The sequence below is a fragment of the Schistocerca nitens genome, chromosome 4 (genome assembly GCF_023898315.1).
Source record: "Schistocerca nitens isolate TAMUIC-IGC-003100 chromosome 4, iqSchNite1.1, whole genome shotgun sequence".
In the NCBI taxonomy this organism is placed as follows: domain Eukaryota; kingdom Metazoa; phylum Arthropoda; class Insecta; order Orthoptera; family Acrididae; genus Schistocerca; species Schistocerca nitens.
Genome location: NC_064617.1, coordinates 987620760 through 987633783, shown reverse-complemented (window position 1 = coordinate 987633783; position 13024 = coordinate 987620760). Strand labels below are relative to the sequence as shown.

Sequence of the window (13024 nt, the reverse complement as noted above, 5' to 3'; positions counted from 1 at the left end):
CCCCCCCCCCCCCCCCCATATACAGGAGAATTTCAGTGGTCTTTAACGGTTTAGCAGCAGCTGTTGAGCTGTCTATCTCACCTTCTCTGTATGCAGACAACTCCTACATTTTGTACTGCTCCTCCAGAACTGGTGTTGTTGAGTGGCACCTGCAGGCAGCCATCCCCAAGGCCCAGCCATGGGCTCTTGCCCACGGCTTCATTTTCATCTGTGAAGTCGTGTGTCATGCACGTCTGATGGCGTCATACCGTTCATCCGAAACCTGAACTTTACCTTAATGGTGAGCCACTTACTGTAGTGGAGACATATTGATCATTAGGACTGGTTTTTGATGCCTGATTGATGTGGCTGCCTCATCTTCTTCAGCTGAAGAGGAAGTGCTGGCAACAGACCTCAGCATTGCGTGTACTCGACCCAGTGCACCACTGTGGCATTCGCCTAGCGACGGGAGCTTTTAGAACGGGTCCGGTGAGCAGTGTCCTGGTGGAGGCCGGAGTCCTCCATTGCAGATCCAACATGCACAACTGCCCACCAGTTACATTGCACACATTCGTAGTCCTCCTGAGCGTCCTAATTACCATCTCATTTTTCCATCCGCTGCTGTTCATCTCCCGCATCGGTGCCCCAGGTCAGGGGTAACGATTGCGGTTCACGTGGGACCCCTTCTGTCTGAACTGGAGTCCTTCCCTTTACCACCTCCCATCCAGCTCCATCTGCATACACCTCCGTGGTGTACACCTAAGGCGCAGATTCGTCTGGACCTTTTGCACGACACTAAGGACTCAGTTACTCCTGCCACTATCCACTGTCGCTTCCTCTCGATTCTTGACATGTTCTGGAGCTCTGAAGGGGTTTACAGTGACGGCTCGATGGCTGGTGGTCATGTTGGCTTTGGCTTTGTCCATAGAGGCCAGTTTGAACAGCTTTCCTTGCCCAATGGCTGCATTATATTCACTGCAGAGCTGGTGGCCATCTCTCGTGCACTTCAGTATATCCGTTCGTGCCCTCGGGGAATCATTTCTTCTGTGTACTGACTCCTTGAGCAGCCTACAAGCTGTCGACCAGTGCTACCCTCGCCATCCTTTGGTAGCGTCCATCCAGTAGTCCATCTATGCCCTCAACCAGTTCTGTCGTTCAGTGGCGTTTGTGTGGACCCCAGGACACGTCGGCATCACAGGCAACGAACTTGCCGACAGGCTGAACAAACGGGCTATGCGGAAACTGCTTCTGGAGATGGGCATCTCTGAGTCTGACCTGCGTTCTGACTTAAACCGTAGGGTTTTTCGGCTTTGGGAGATGGAATGGCATAACAGTACACACAACAAACTGTGTGTCATGAAAGAGACTACGAATGTCTGGAAGACTTCCATGCGGGCCTCTCACAGGGAATCAGTTGTCATCTGCCAGCTCCGCACTGGCCATACTCGAGTGACCCACGGTTACCTCCTGCGCCGTGAAGACCCGCCTGAGTGTCGGTGCGGTGCCCAGTGGCCCATACTCTGGTGCACTGTCCCGCATTGACTGCCCAGCGATGAAATCTTGGATTACCAGAGTCGTTGTTGCTAATTTTATCTGACAACGCCTCATCGACTGATTTAGTTTTATGCTTTATTCGTGAGGGTGGGTTTTATCATTTAAGTTTTCACGAATGTCCTTTGTCCCTCTATGTCCTCAACCCTAGTGCTTCTAGGATGGATGTTTTAATGTGTTGTAGAGTGGCTGGCTTCTTCTTTTTTATTCTCATGGTCAGCCAGCCATGGTAATCTGCTCTGTTGTTTTAATCTCTTCATCCCGTTTCTTGTGTTTCTGTGGTTTTCTTGTCCCCTTTTGTCCATTTACATGTTTGTTGCTCTTCATTGTTCTTGTGATTTTTCCCTTTTAATCTGTTTTGAATTGTCAGTCTCTTTTGTTTTATTATCTCACTTGTGGCATTGTTTTATTCAGAACAAGGGACTGATGTCCTCGTAGCTTGTAGTTCGGTCCCTTTCGCTCTCTTTTAAACCAACCAAACCATCCGTGGTGCGGGATGTACTTTTGTCATTGACAATAAAAATTTTCAGTACCGGCTCCTAGAACAGTGTTCAGTTTTTACTGTAGAGCTTTCTGCCCTCTGTTAGGCCACCCATCACATCTGCTGACATGCTTCTCAATTGTGTATAACGTTCAGATTCACTTAGTGCCCTCCAGTGCCTCTATGTGCTGTACACATACCACCCATTAGTGCAACAAACCTAAGAATGCCTCCACTCACTCACTCACTCACTCACTGATGATGGCGCCAACATGATGTTCATATGGCTCTCTGATCATGTTGGAGTGTTGGGGAATGCTGCCGCCAATGCTGCGGCTGATTACCCAGGTCTTTTAGCTATTCTGTCCCTTCAGATGACCTGTGTGTTGCTGCACGTAAGAACATTTGTGTCCCTTTGGCACGAACACTGGTATTTTCTATATGAGAACAAACTCTGGGAAATTAAACTGTCCAACAGCTTGGCCAACTTCCTCTCACCCCTCGTCATGAGGTAATTTTAGCTAGGCACTGTACTGGGCACTATTGTTTCAGTGGCAGTCATTTAAGTGGAGACTCCGCACCACTCTGTGCTTACTGCAACCAACCCTTGACAGTGTACCATTTTCTGGCCCAGTGCCAATTTTATAACTGTTTATATTTTAATGTAAGTTTGCCATCCAAATTACCAGATATTTTAGTAGATCCAGCATCAGCTATAGTTAGTGTTTTACTTTTTATTCATTATAGTAATATGGCGTAGGAATTTTCATTTTTAACCATATAAGCAAACCCCCTCTTCCACCCTCCCGCCCCCCCCCCCCTCTCCCCCACCACACCCACTACCCCCACCACCACCACCACCACACTCCCCCTCAGAGTGGAAGTGCTCGTTTTTTGCTATCCTTCTACTCCAATTGATTAAGCATTGAGTATTGTAGATTTCAAATTAATTTGGTAATTGACCATTTTTAGTTATGACATTGGTGCTTATGACCTCAGTTTTGCATTATAAAGCAACAACAAAACAAAACTGGCCTTTGGGTGGGATTACGTGTTGTGATGCACATTTAGGCACTCTGCTGGGACCTCCACCTAACCTGCTTAGAGTGTGCTTGGTGTTTTCTTGCACCCACACCTTCATACCCTCCTTCCACTTTTTTAGCACCCAGACCATAAAGTAGGACAGATCTATTTCAGGTCCAAAACTTTGTTACATCCGTGACATATCAGCATTTGTTCCATTCAGTTCTTAAGGTGTATCAGGGTGCTACTGTCATTTACACTGACAGCTCTAAAACCAGTCAGGAACAATACTGGTTGCTCAGAATACCTAGTACCAGGTGTTTCAGAGTGAATTTTGAGGTTTTTCAAACTGAATATTGGGGATGAAAATCTTTTTAGCATTTATCACATTTATGACAGCACTTGTCCATCGCCACTAATGTGCTGACATTATTATTTATCTTTCCTGGTTTTGCTGATGTCAGTCCAACTGCTGTCCACTGTGTTTTTAGCCTTCTCACTTTAATTATTACGAATCTCCTGGCTAGAAGCTGTTCTTTGCTATGTAACTGTCTTAGCCCTTAACAAAGGTGGTGGGGGTGGGGGCCGGGGGCCAGGCGAGGTGTGTCGGATGTGGATCTGATCTCTCTTGCCACATTTGAGCCCTGGGAGACCCCTAATCTGCTATGACCTATGTGCTGGCTCAACCTCACTTACTTCTAGTTCTGTTTAAATTACTTCTCAGCTTTGACATAAATATTGCTGCTAGAGCCTCAATTTTGCCACCTCTACATACTACTACAATCTGATTAAATTTCTGGCAGACATCACTAACACCAGGTGACTGTCTTGACCGAGAGACCCTTAATCGACAAATCCTTCATATAGCAACATTTTAATCTAATCAGAGTGAGATATGGCAGATCTTTAAATCCCATAAATACAGGCATGTATTATTTCACTGGTTACAAATGATTATAGTATTTTTGCAACTGAGTTGAAACAGTGTAATGCAATGCAGTGCAGTCAAGTGACAGAATCAAACTTCTGAGCATAAGATATATTAACACACACAATCTCTTTTGCAGCTGAAATGTTGCGGAGTCAAAGACCACAGCAGCTGGGGAGATGAACTGCCAAACAGTTGCTGCAAAGTAAAGACAAGTGTAAGTATCAGTATTTCAGCAAAAATCTCCCTATTGCAGTAGTCTGAAATAAGGAATAAAGTTAAATAAGAAATTTATAGGGAGATACTTTAGTCATTACAATTGCCACATCTGTGAAAGCAGAGATGTGGAAGGGTGTGAAAGAATGTATTCTGCAAAGATATACTGCATTAAACATAAGCTTTGTACTGCATGTAGTTTATAATCATCTGTTGAGTTTGCAAGAATAACTCAGTAAATCAGTGTGCTGGCGAAAAAGTTGTCAGTGTTCTGTATTAATCTGTTGGTCAGTTCATTAGGAGGCAATGTATTATGGCCTGTTAAGGAGGAATCGTAAATGTTCTGCAGGAAGTCAAAAACATTGTTCCAAAGTTCTTGCAGTTAAATTTCAATGTTTGTTTCATTGAAATGCAAACTGGCATATTATCATTCTAAATAAGCATTAAAAAGTAATGCTGTGAGTTATGGAAACACAAAAATTGTAAGTAAAGATAATGTGTAAAATAATTATTAGGTTTCTGTCCTCAATATACCTACCAACTTGTTGTTTGACAAACCAATTAATTATTTAGGTATTAAGATAGTGTCCTGAAAAAGTATGTGTAAAGACAGTAGTTGGAATGAATCGTTGTTACCGTTGAAAGCATTACGAAGCTTATGGTGTCTCAACCCCTCACCCCCCCCCTCCCCTCCCTATCAACCATATGTTTGATAGCAAGCCATATATGGATAAAGTTACAATGGCATATCCCATTTTCTCTCATGAATTTCTCCAGCAAGTGGAACGTAACTTAGAATTTTATGTCCAAAGAAACACTGAAGAGTATTGTGGGTTCCTTTAAAGCAGTTGGTGGATGCCTTTGCAATTATACTTCCCTTAGTAAAATGAAAAAATAAGGTAAGACTACACAGTAGCAAATATCATCTGAGAGTATCCAACATAATTAAAGCAAAACAGTGATTACATGGAATTTAAGTTCTCCATTATTGCCAGAAAAAATAAATTTAAGTTTTCTTTAATTTAAAGTATGTTCATATTTTAACCCAAATGCTGCTATGAGTGACTACATTTAGGCCAAATTATCGTGGCTTGTCATGGGCAAGCTACTTACATGAAAACATGATAACCTTGTGCAAAAAGCTCAAATGGAATGTAGCTCTTAGACTTGTTGATTCCTGTTCAAATAATCTTCTGACAGTGAGTAGAAACTGTTCTATGCTAAGTAGAAACTATTCTATATTGAGAACAAAAATGGACAGGAAATTAGATTTAGCAAATGAGTACCATTACTCATTTACCTAACTCTGGCCGCCTCAAATATCCTGGAACAATAAATAGATATTCAAAAATGGTTTTCACCAGCACGAACGTACGGCAGTGGCTTAGGAAACCAAATACTGTGCAAAATTTTAAAATGTAAACAAATACTATTTTCAACAGGAACTTGTGTATTTTTAAATGGGCACCCACTATTTTGTATGCAATCAATAGCATGAAAAATCACAAAAATAATGGCGTTGGTTGCATCGCAATACATCAATTAAATAATTGTGAAGCAAAGTTGACACTTGAAATAAATGAAGCGCACAGCTAGTGCAAGTCCTGAGACTCGAGCATGCACCTCACACTGCCTGTGTCAGGGGCTCACACAATGGGAAGGTATGCACACTCCACAAAAATAAACAAGTAACACGTCCAACGCAAAGTTACTTTTTTCGAATTGTAAATGTATATATGTTCTAACTAAATGAGAACTAGAGCTACAATTAGAGATACACACTTGAATTCACTTAGCTAAACACATTTACTAGTGACCTGTCATCCACAGAAACTGTATTGTTGGGACCGTGCTGGCCATTGCACAGTACCTCCCCGCCCCATCCACCTATTTGGAAACGTCGCATATAGAATGTCTCTGGCAACTTTTGCACTGTGTGCGGGACATCCATCATGTTGGAACCACATTGATAGATGAGTTTCCAATCCTAGATCCTCGATGAGGAGTGTTAGTGTGTGTTGAAGAAATGATGCATATCACTGTCCATTCGATGTTCCACGGTAAAAATAGGGACCTGCAATATAGTTAGCAATGATACCGCACCAAACATTAACACTCCACTGTCATTGATGAGCGACTTGGCGAACCCAGTGGGGATTTTGCAAGGACCAGTAGTGCATGTTCTGCAGATTCGTATTACCATGATTTGTAAATGAAGCCTCATCTGTAAACAGCGTATTGCTTAGGGATACTGGATTACCTTGCAGCTGCGGAAGTGCAAAACGACAGAACGCAATGCGGGATTCGAAGTCATTCCTGTACAGTTCTCGGTGTAGTGAGATATGGAACGGATAAAACAGATGCCGATGCAAGATTCTGCACACACTACTGTGGCTTATTCCTACACCTCGTGCAATTTCTTGTACGCCCACCTGTGGATTGTGCACTACAGCAGCCAGAATAGCAATTTCGTTTCCATTGCCAGTCGCTGGCATTGTACATAGACATTTTGTTGGAGCCCAGCTTCCTATTTCCACGAGTGTCTCGGTGTCTCGCAGATGTTGCCAATGGCTCGACGTGACGGACGCCGCCGATCTGGGTAGCGTTCGGCGTACAGTGTCACAGCTGCAGTGGCATTTCTGTGACATTCGCCATAAATTAAAATAATGTCTAGTTTTTCTTCATTGCTGAAGACCAACATGTCGACTAGATGATTGCAAATGTAACAAGCCACTAAAAAACAGGTTTTAATGTGGCAGCGTATGTGAATTACGTTACAGTATGAGAGCAGTTCAGCAGACCAGATTAGGAGACACTTCTTCACTGAAGGTAGAGCGTGCCGTGGTGATTCTGGTATGTTTACGGCAGTATGCAGGTGCCAGTGCAGGCAACCCTTGCTCTGAGCACAGTACTACATGCGGTGATGCCATTGCTATCCTTTACAAGCTACATACTTCAGAACTTATGAGGTTTAGAAACGTGAAACCCATTGTGTTACCACTAACTGTACCTCTAGTTGTCATTTCGCAACAATAAACATTGTGCGTAGGATATCCACATTCTGATATTGGATTATTTGACACATTATAAGAAGTGGACCAGTTCAAGTAAGGTACAGCTCAAGAAGGGGTAAACTATACCCCTTTAGGAGTGCCATCAATGAAATATGGGCCACGATGCGTTGACATACAACCACACCATACATTAACACTCCACTGGCCTTCACATTGGCCAGATTTGGCTGATCCATGCCCACATCCTCTGCGAGGATCCACCCCGCCGTTGGTGTGATGCTCGTTTCACAATGGCACGCATCCTACTGGACTGCCCTGTGGTGTTAGTGGACAGTGCTAAAGTGGCTTATTTGGTCTAAGTTTTCGCTGTGATGGTGGTTTTTACTCAGTGTTACATGGAACACATTAGCATTGTTAGCTGCTTTAGGGACTGGATGGAAGTCCCATTGCCTGCTGCAACCCAAGGACCCACGGCTAACCGAGCACTATTTAGCACAGTAGTCTGGCCTGGGTCCTGCCTTTCCCTCCTTGTTCTTTTGTATCTGTAACTGACTGACAGCCTCTTTGTCACTGTTCTCTCGAGAATTTATCTTGCCCACGTAGCACGATGCTCTCGGTTGGAATGTCATGTGGTACCCTGCTCCTTGCCACTGTGCATTGCCCCACAACCTGCCTTCACACTTCTCTTGGATAAAAAATGGTTGTTTTGTTTACTAGTTCTACTTTAGTTAGCAATATTTTAGCTTTGCATGACTCTTAAGTCTTCAAATTCTACTGTAAGACATACTTTAAAGTCTGCATATGGGGAAGCAGTTGATGATTTGGATGCAAAATGTGAAAATCAGATCAGCAATTTCATTATCAAGCGATCCCAAAATGTAACAATATTTTGTCATCTCATTGGTAATATTTGTGGTAATGAATGGGGACACCACTTGCAAAAACCACATATTTACTTTTTTACCAGAAAGGTGGCATTTTCACTACCACATGCGATATTCCTTACTGGTATTGTTCATTGAGGAGTTTTCAATTTAAAAAAAAAAACCTATTTAAATCAGCACAGTAAAACAAAATGATTTTAGTGATTCTTGTGTATTCACTAACATGTTATCACCACCAGTGCAACTATAGTTATGTTTTAACGAAATAATCAATTTTTGAAAATATAAGTACCTGGATAGAAAAAAATAGAGGGTGAAACTGGAACTCTGTGATAAATGGCTCCCGTACTAAAGTGGAACATAAATGGGTTCAGGACTCATTTGGAGGAACTGAAACTCCTGACACAAGCATGCTCCCTGTCCTTGAGTTTACAGGAAACACATTTCAAAGCCACCTGACCTATGGGGCTATACCCTCCACCAAAAGAATTACCTGACTGGAGAAACTGCCAAGGGAGGGGTTGTTGTGTTTGTCAGTCATGCACACCACTTCCCTCTCTCCTTCCTTGCTTATTTACCTACAAGCAGTAGCTGTTGCTGTTCATGTGGTTCAGAAGATGACTATCTGTTTCCTGTTGTTACCTCCACAGAACATGATAGACTCTGATGCTGTTGCAGGCCTTATTGCAAAAATTCCCCGCCTGTTTCTCCTACTGCACGATTTCAATGCCCATAATGTATTATGGAGCTTGAACTAAAATTGCCCCATGGGTCAAAGTCTTTAAGAAACTCATGTCTTTCGAGCTGTGCATCCTCAATACGGGCAGCCCCACTCATTTTTTGACTGCTGCTGGCTTGTCCTTGGCTACTGATATCTCTCTCTGCTCTCCAGCCCTTGCCAATTCAGCACAATGAGAAGCAACTGATGATCTTCATTCCACTGACCACTTTCCACAGTGAATCCACCTACTGGATGAAGGATTGCTGTAACAGAATCCACCAAAATGGATTCTGTTAAGCCAGCTGGCTGTGTTCAACACCGTGGCAGCATCCAGGAATGAATGGACCACACTATACGAGTAATTCATCATGCCACTGACATATCCATCCCTAAGTCTTCATCTTAGGAGGAGACCTGTACCATGGTGGGCTGATGAGTGCCATTCAGCAAGCCAGGGCAGGCATGTGGCTCTTAAGTGGTATAAACACCTCCCAACAGCAGAGAGCCTCACAGCCTTTCGGGCTGCGAGAGCCGAGGCACGATGTGTAATGAATGAGAGCGAGGAGAGGTCATGGCAAGAATTTGTTGACCCTCTCAACCATTCCACTTTTGTAAAAAGTTTGGGAAGCCATCCAGAGGTTGGCTGAAAAAGGGATGTCACCAAACAACACCCAGAGACATTGTTCAGACAATGGCAGAGCATTTTGCAGCAACTACTGCCAGGTTGCCAGCCAAGATACGGCAGTTTGCTGCTACTGGGTGACTGCAGCGAGGGGCTAGTTGGACTTCAGAGCCCAGTTTGAGTCTTACAATTATCCTTTCTCCACGCAGGAGTTAAATCGGCACTGTCTGAGACTCGTGATACTGCACTCAGTCATGGCCGCATCCAGTAATGTATGGCCTTGGCAGCCAGAGACAGTGGTCATCTGTGCATAAGTTGAATTTGCACGAACATGAGTATGTTGTCTGATTCAAAAGGCTTTCTGGGTGAAAAAGCGGCATAAGCAGCACCCTGCCCTGGAGCACCTCGTAGCCTTTAAACGACTCCGTGCCTGTGTTCGCTACCTTATCAAACAACGGGAGGAGGATTGTTGGGAGAGATGCATCTTTACCATTGGGTGCCACACACCACCTTCCCAAGTCTGGGCAAAGATCAAACGTCTTTTCGGGTACCAGGCCCCAACAGCTGTCTCCCAGTGTTACCATAAATGACGAGTTATGTACCGACGCAAACACAAATGCTGAGCACTTTGCTCGAGCCTCTGCGTCAGAGAATTAGCCTCCCAGCCTTTCGCACATACAAACGGCGGCTGGAAGGGAACGTCCTCTCATTCACTACACACTGCAGTGAATCCTGTAACGCCCCATTTACAGAGTGGGAGCTCCTCAGTACCCTTGCACATTGCCCGGACACACTTCCTGGGCCTGATCTCATCCACAGCCAGATGATTAAACGTATCTCATCTGACTACATGCGACATCTTTTCGTCATATTCAGCCGGATCTTTCCATCGCAATGGCGGGAGAGCACCATCATTCCGGTGCTCAGACCCAATAAAAACCCGCTTGATGTGGATAGCTATCGGTCCATCAGCCTCACCAACATTCTTTGTTAGGGCCATCAATCTCACCTTCTCTGTATGCAGATGACTCTGCATTTCGTACTGCTCCTCCAGTACTGGAGTCACGTGGCCTATTGGCTCCATGTCAGGGCAGCTTCTGTCAGGGTCGCTCTACCACTCGTAATCTTATGTCCCTCGAGTCTGCCATCTGAACAGGCTTGTCCAGACACCGACATCTGGTTGCCATCTTTTTGACTTAAGTAAAGCATATGCCACGACCTGGCAACATCATATGGTTGCCACATTGTACGAGTGGGGTCTCCGGGTCCCGCTCTCGATTTTTATCCATACTTTCAATGTCCAAGTCGGACTTCCCATAGTACAACCCCCCCCCCCTCCCCCTCCTCCTGTATTCAGGAGAATCGCATTCCGCAGGGCTCCATATTGAGTGTCTCCCTATTTTTAGTGGCTATTAACGGTCTAGCAGCAGCTGTAGGGCCATCGGTTTCCTCTGTATGCGAATGACTCTGCATTTCGTACTGCTCCACCAGGACTAGTGTTTCTGAGTGGCGCCTATAGGGAGCTATCCACAAGGCACAGTCGTGCGATCTAGCCCACGGCTTCCAGTTTTCAACTGCCGAGTCGTATGTGCTGCATTTCTGTCAGCGTTGCACCGATCATCCAGAACCAGAACTTTACCTTCATGATAATCACTCACTGTAGTGGAGAAATATCGATTCTTAGGATCGGTCTTCGACACTTGATCAAAATGGCTTCCTCATCTTCGTCAGCTGAAGCGGAAGTGCTGGCAGCACCTCAATGCCCTCCACTGCCTGAGCAACACCATCTGGGGTGCAGATAGCTTTACTCTGCTGCTGCTCTGAATCTTGCCTTGACTGTGGGAGTCTGACTATGGTTTGGTGGCGCCCTCAGTGTTGCCTGTACTTGACCCAGTGCTCTACTGTGGAGTTTGTCTAGTGACGGGAACTTTTAGAGCGAGTCCAGTGACCAGTGTCCTTGTGGACGCCAGAGTCCATCCACTGCAGAACCGACGTATACAACTGCTCGCCAGTTATGTTGTGCACATTTGTAGTTCTCCCGAGCATCCGAATTACCGTCTCCTTTCCCCAACCACAACAGTTCATCTCCCGCATTGGCGGCACAGGTCAGGGCTTCAGATTGCAGTTGACGTGCGGTCCCTTCTGTCTGAACTGGAGTCCTTCCCAATACCACCTCTCCTCTGGGTACATTGACGTACACCTCCACGGTGTACACCTAGGCCGCAGATTCTTCTGGATCTTTCGCACAGCCCTAAGGACTCCTTTAACCCTGCGGCTCTCCACTGTCACTTCGTCTCGATTCTGGACACGTACCGGGGCCACGAAGTGGTTTATACTGATGGCTCGATGGCTGACAATCACGTAGGCTTTGCGTGTGTTCGTGGAGGACATTTTGAACGGCACTCGTTGCCAGATGGCTGCAGTGTTTTCACTGCAGAGCTGGCGGCCATATCTCGTGCTTTTGAGTACATCCGCTCATCTCCTGGTGAGTCATTTCTCCTGTGTACTGTCTTCTTGAGCAGCATACGAGCTATTGACCAGTGCTACCCTCACCCTCCTTTGGTAGTGTCCAGTCAGGAGTCCTGGAATGGTCCTGTCTTCAGTGGTGTTTATGTGGACCCCAGGACACATCAGAAGCCCAGGCAATGAAAATGCCGACAGGCTATGCAGAAACCTCTTCTGGAGATGGGCATCTCTGAAACTGACCTGCATTCTGTCTTATGCTGCAGGATTTTTCAGCTGTGGGTTACGGAATGGCATAACAGTACACACAACAAACTTTGTGTCATTAAGGATGTAACCTCCGCGTGACACAGTACTCGTTAAAGCCTGTACTATGGTAAGTGAGCGGGGTTCACCTTATGAGAAAGGATTTTCGTATAGATATCGACCGCGTGTACCTGAATGGTGGCAAATCAGACTTACACCCACTCTGTAATAATAATGATCCGTCAAGTAAGTTCGAAATGCAATTACACGTCAAGATGGACCAAAAGCAACCCTGAAAATGCTACCAATTTGTTAATAATACGGTCGCCAGCCTAATTAGGCATTAACTGAGTTTCTTCCCTGTACAAGATGGTATATATTCGTGCAAAACAAGAAGTAGTAACACTGCATAATATAGTAGAATTTTAGAACCAGAAAATCTATTGAACTGATAGTTTTACGTTCTGTACTGATATGGAAAAACCATGAATACGTAACACTACACTATAATGTATACTACAAAACTTTATAATGTCTATTAATCTGATTAAAATCGGGCATAGGTTACCCTAGAAATAGCACTTTCGAGCCACACACAAAATGTCAATTTTGATAAAGATAAAAACTGATAAATTTTGTCTTTTACATTGACTTTAACTTTTGCTGTTCAAACCAATTTAGAACACTTCAAAATTCAAATGAATTTATTATGCATTCAAGATTTCCAGTATATAAGTTACTACTCTTTTCATCTTATTTACTGCTCATTTAAATACCTTTATATCTGTCTCGAAATAATTAAACTTCATTACTATATCAATATTAAAGTTACCTTTCAACGTTATTCATTTACTGGTTCATTAACAAAACATTTCTTTAAACACCATTGTAACATA

General features: G+C 44.3%; 2 protein-coding genes across 4 annotated transcripts in view; both read left to right on the top strand.

Moving 5' to 3' along the window:
• The window catches only part of LOC126253702 (CD151 antigen-like), a 247146-nt gene that overhangs the window by 218962 nt on the left and 15160 nt on the right, over positions 1 to 13024 (top strand). The gene's annotated exons all lie outside the window — the stretch shown is intronic.
• The window catches only part of LOC126253704 (CD151 antigen-like), a 115223-nt gene that overhangs the window by 87039 nt on the left and 15160 nt on the right, over positions 1 to 13024 (top strand). For all 3 annotated transcript variants that reach the window (XM_049955232.1, XM_049955230.1, XM_049955231.1), the window contains one exon: positions 4102 to 4179. In XM_049955232.1, the coding sequence (XP_049811189.1) occupies positions 4102 to 4179 (78 nt within the window). The remainder of the gene's footprint in view (positions 1 to 4101; positions 4180 to 13024) is intronic.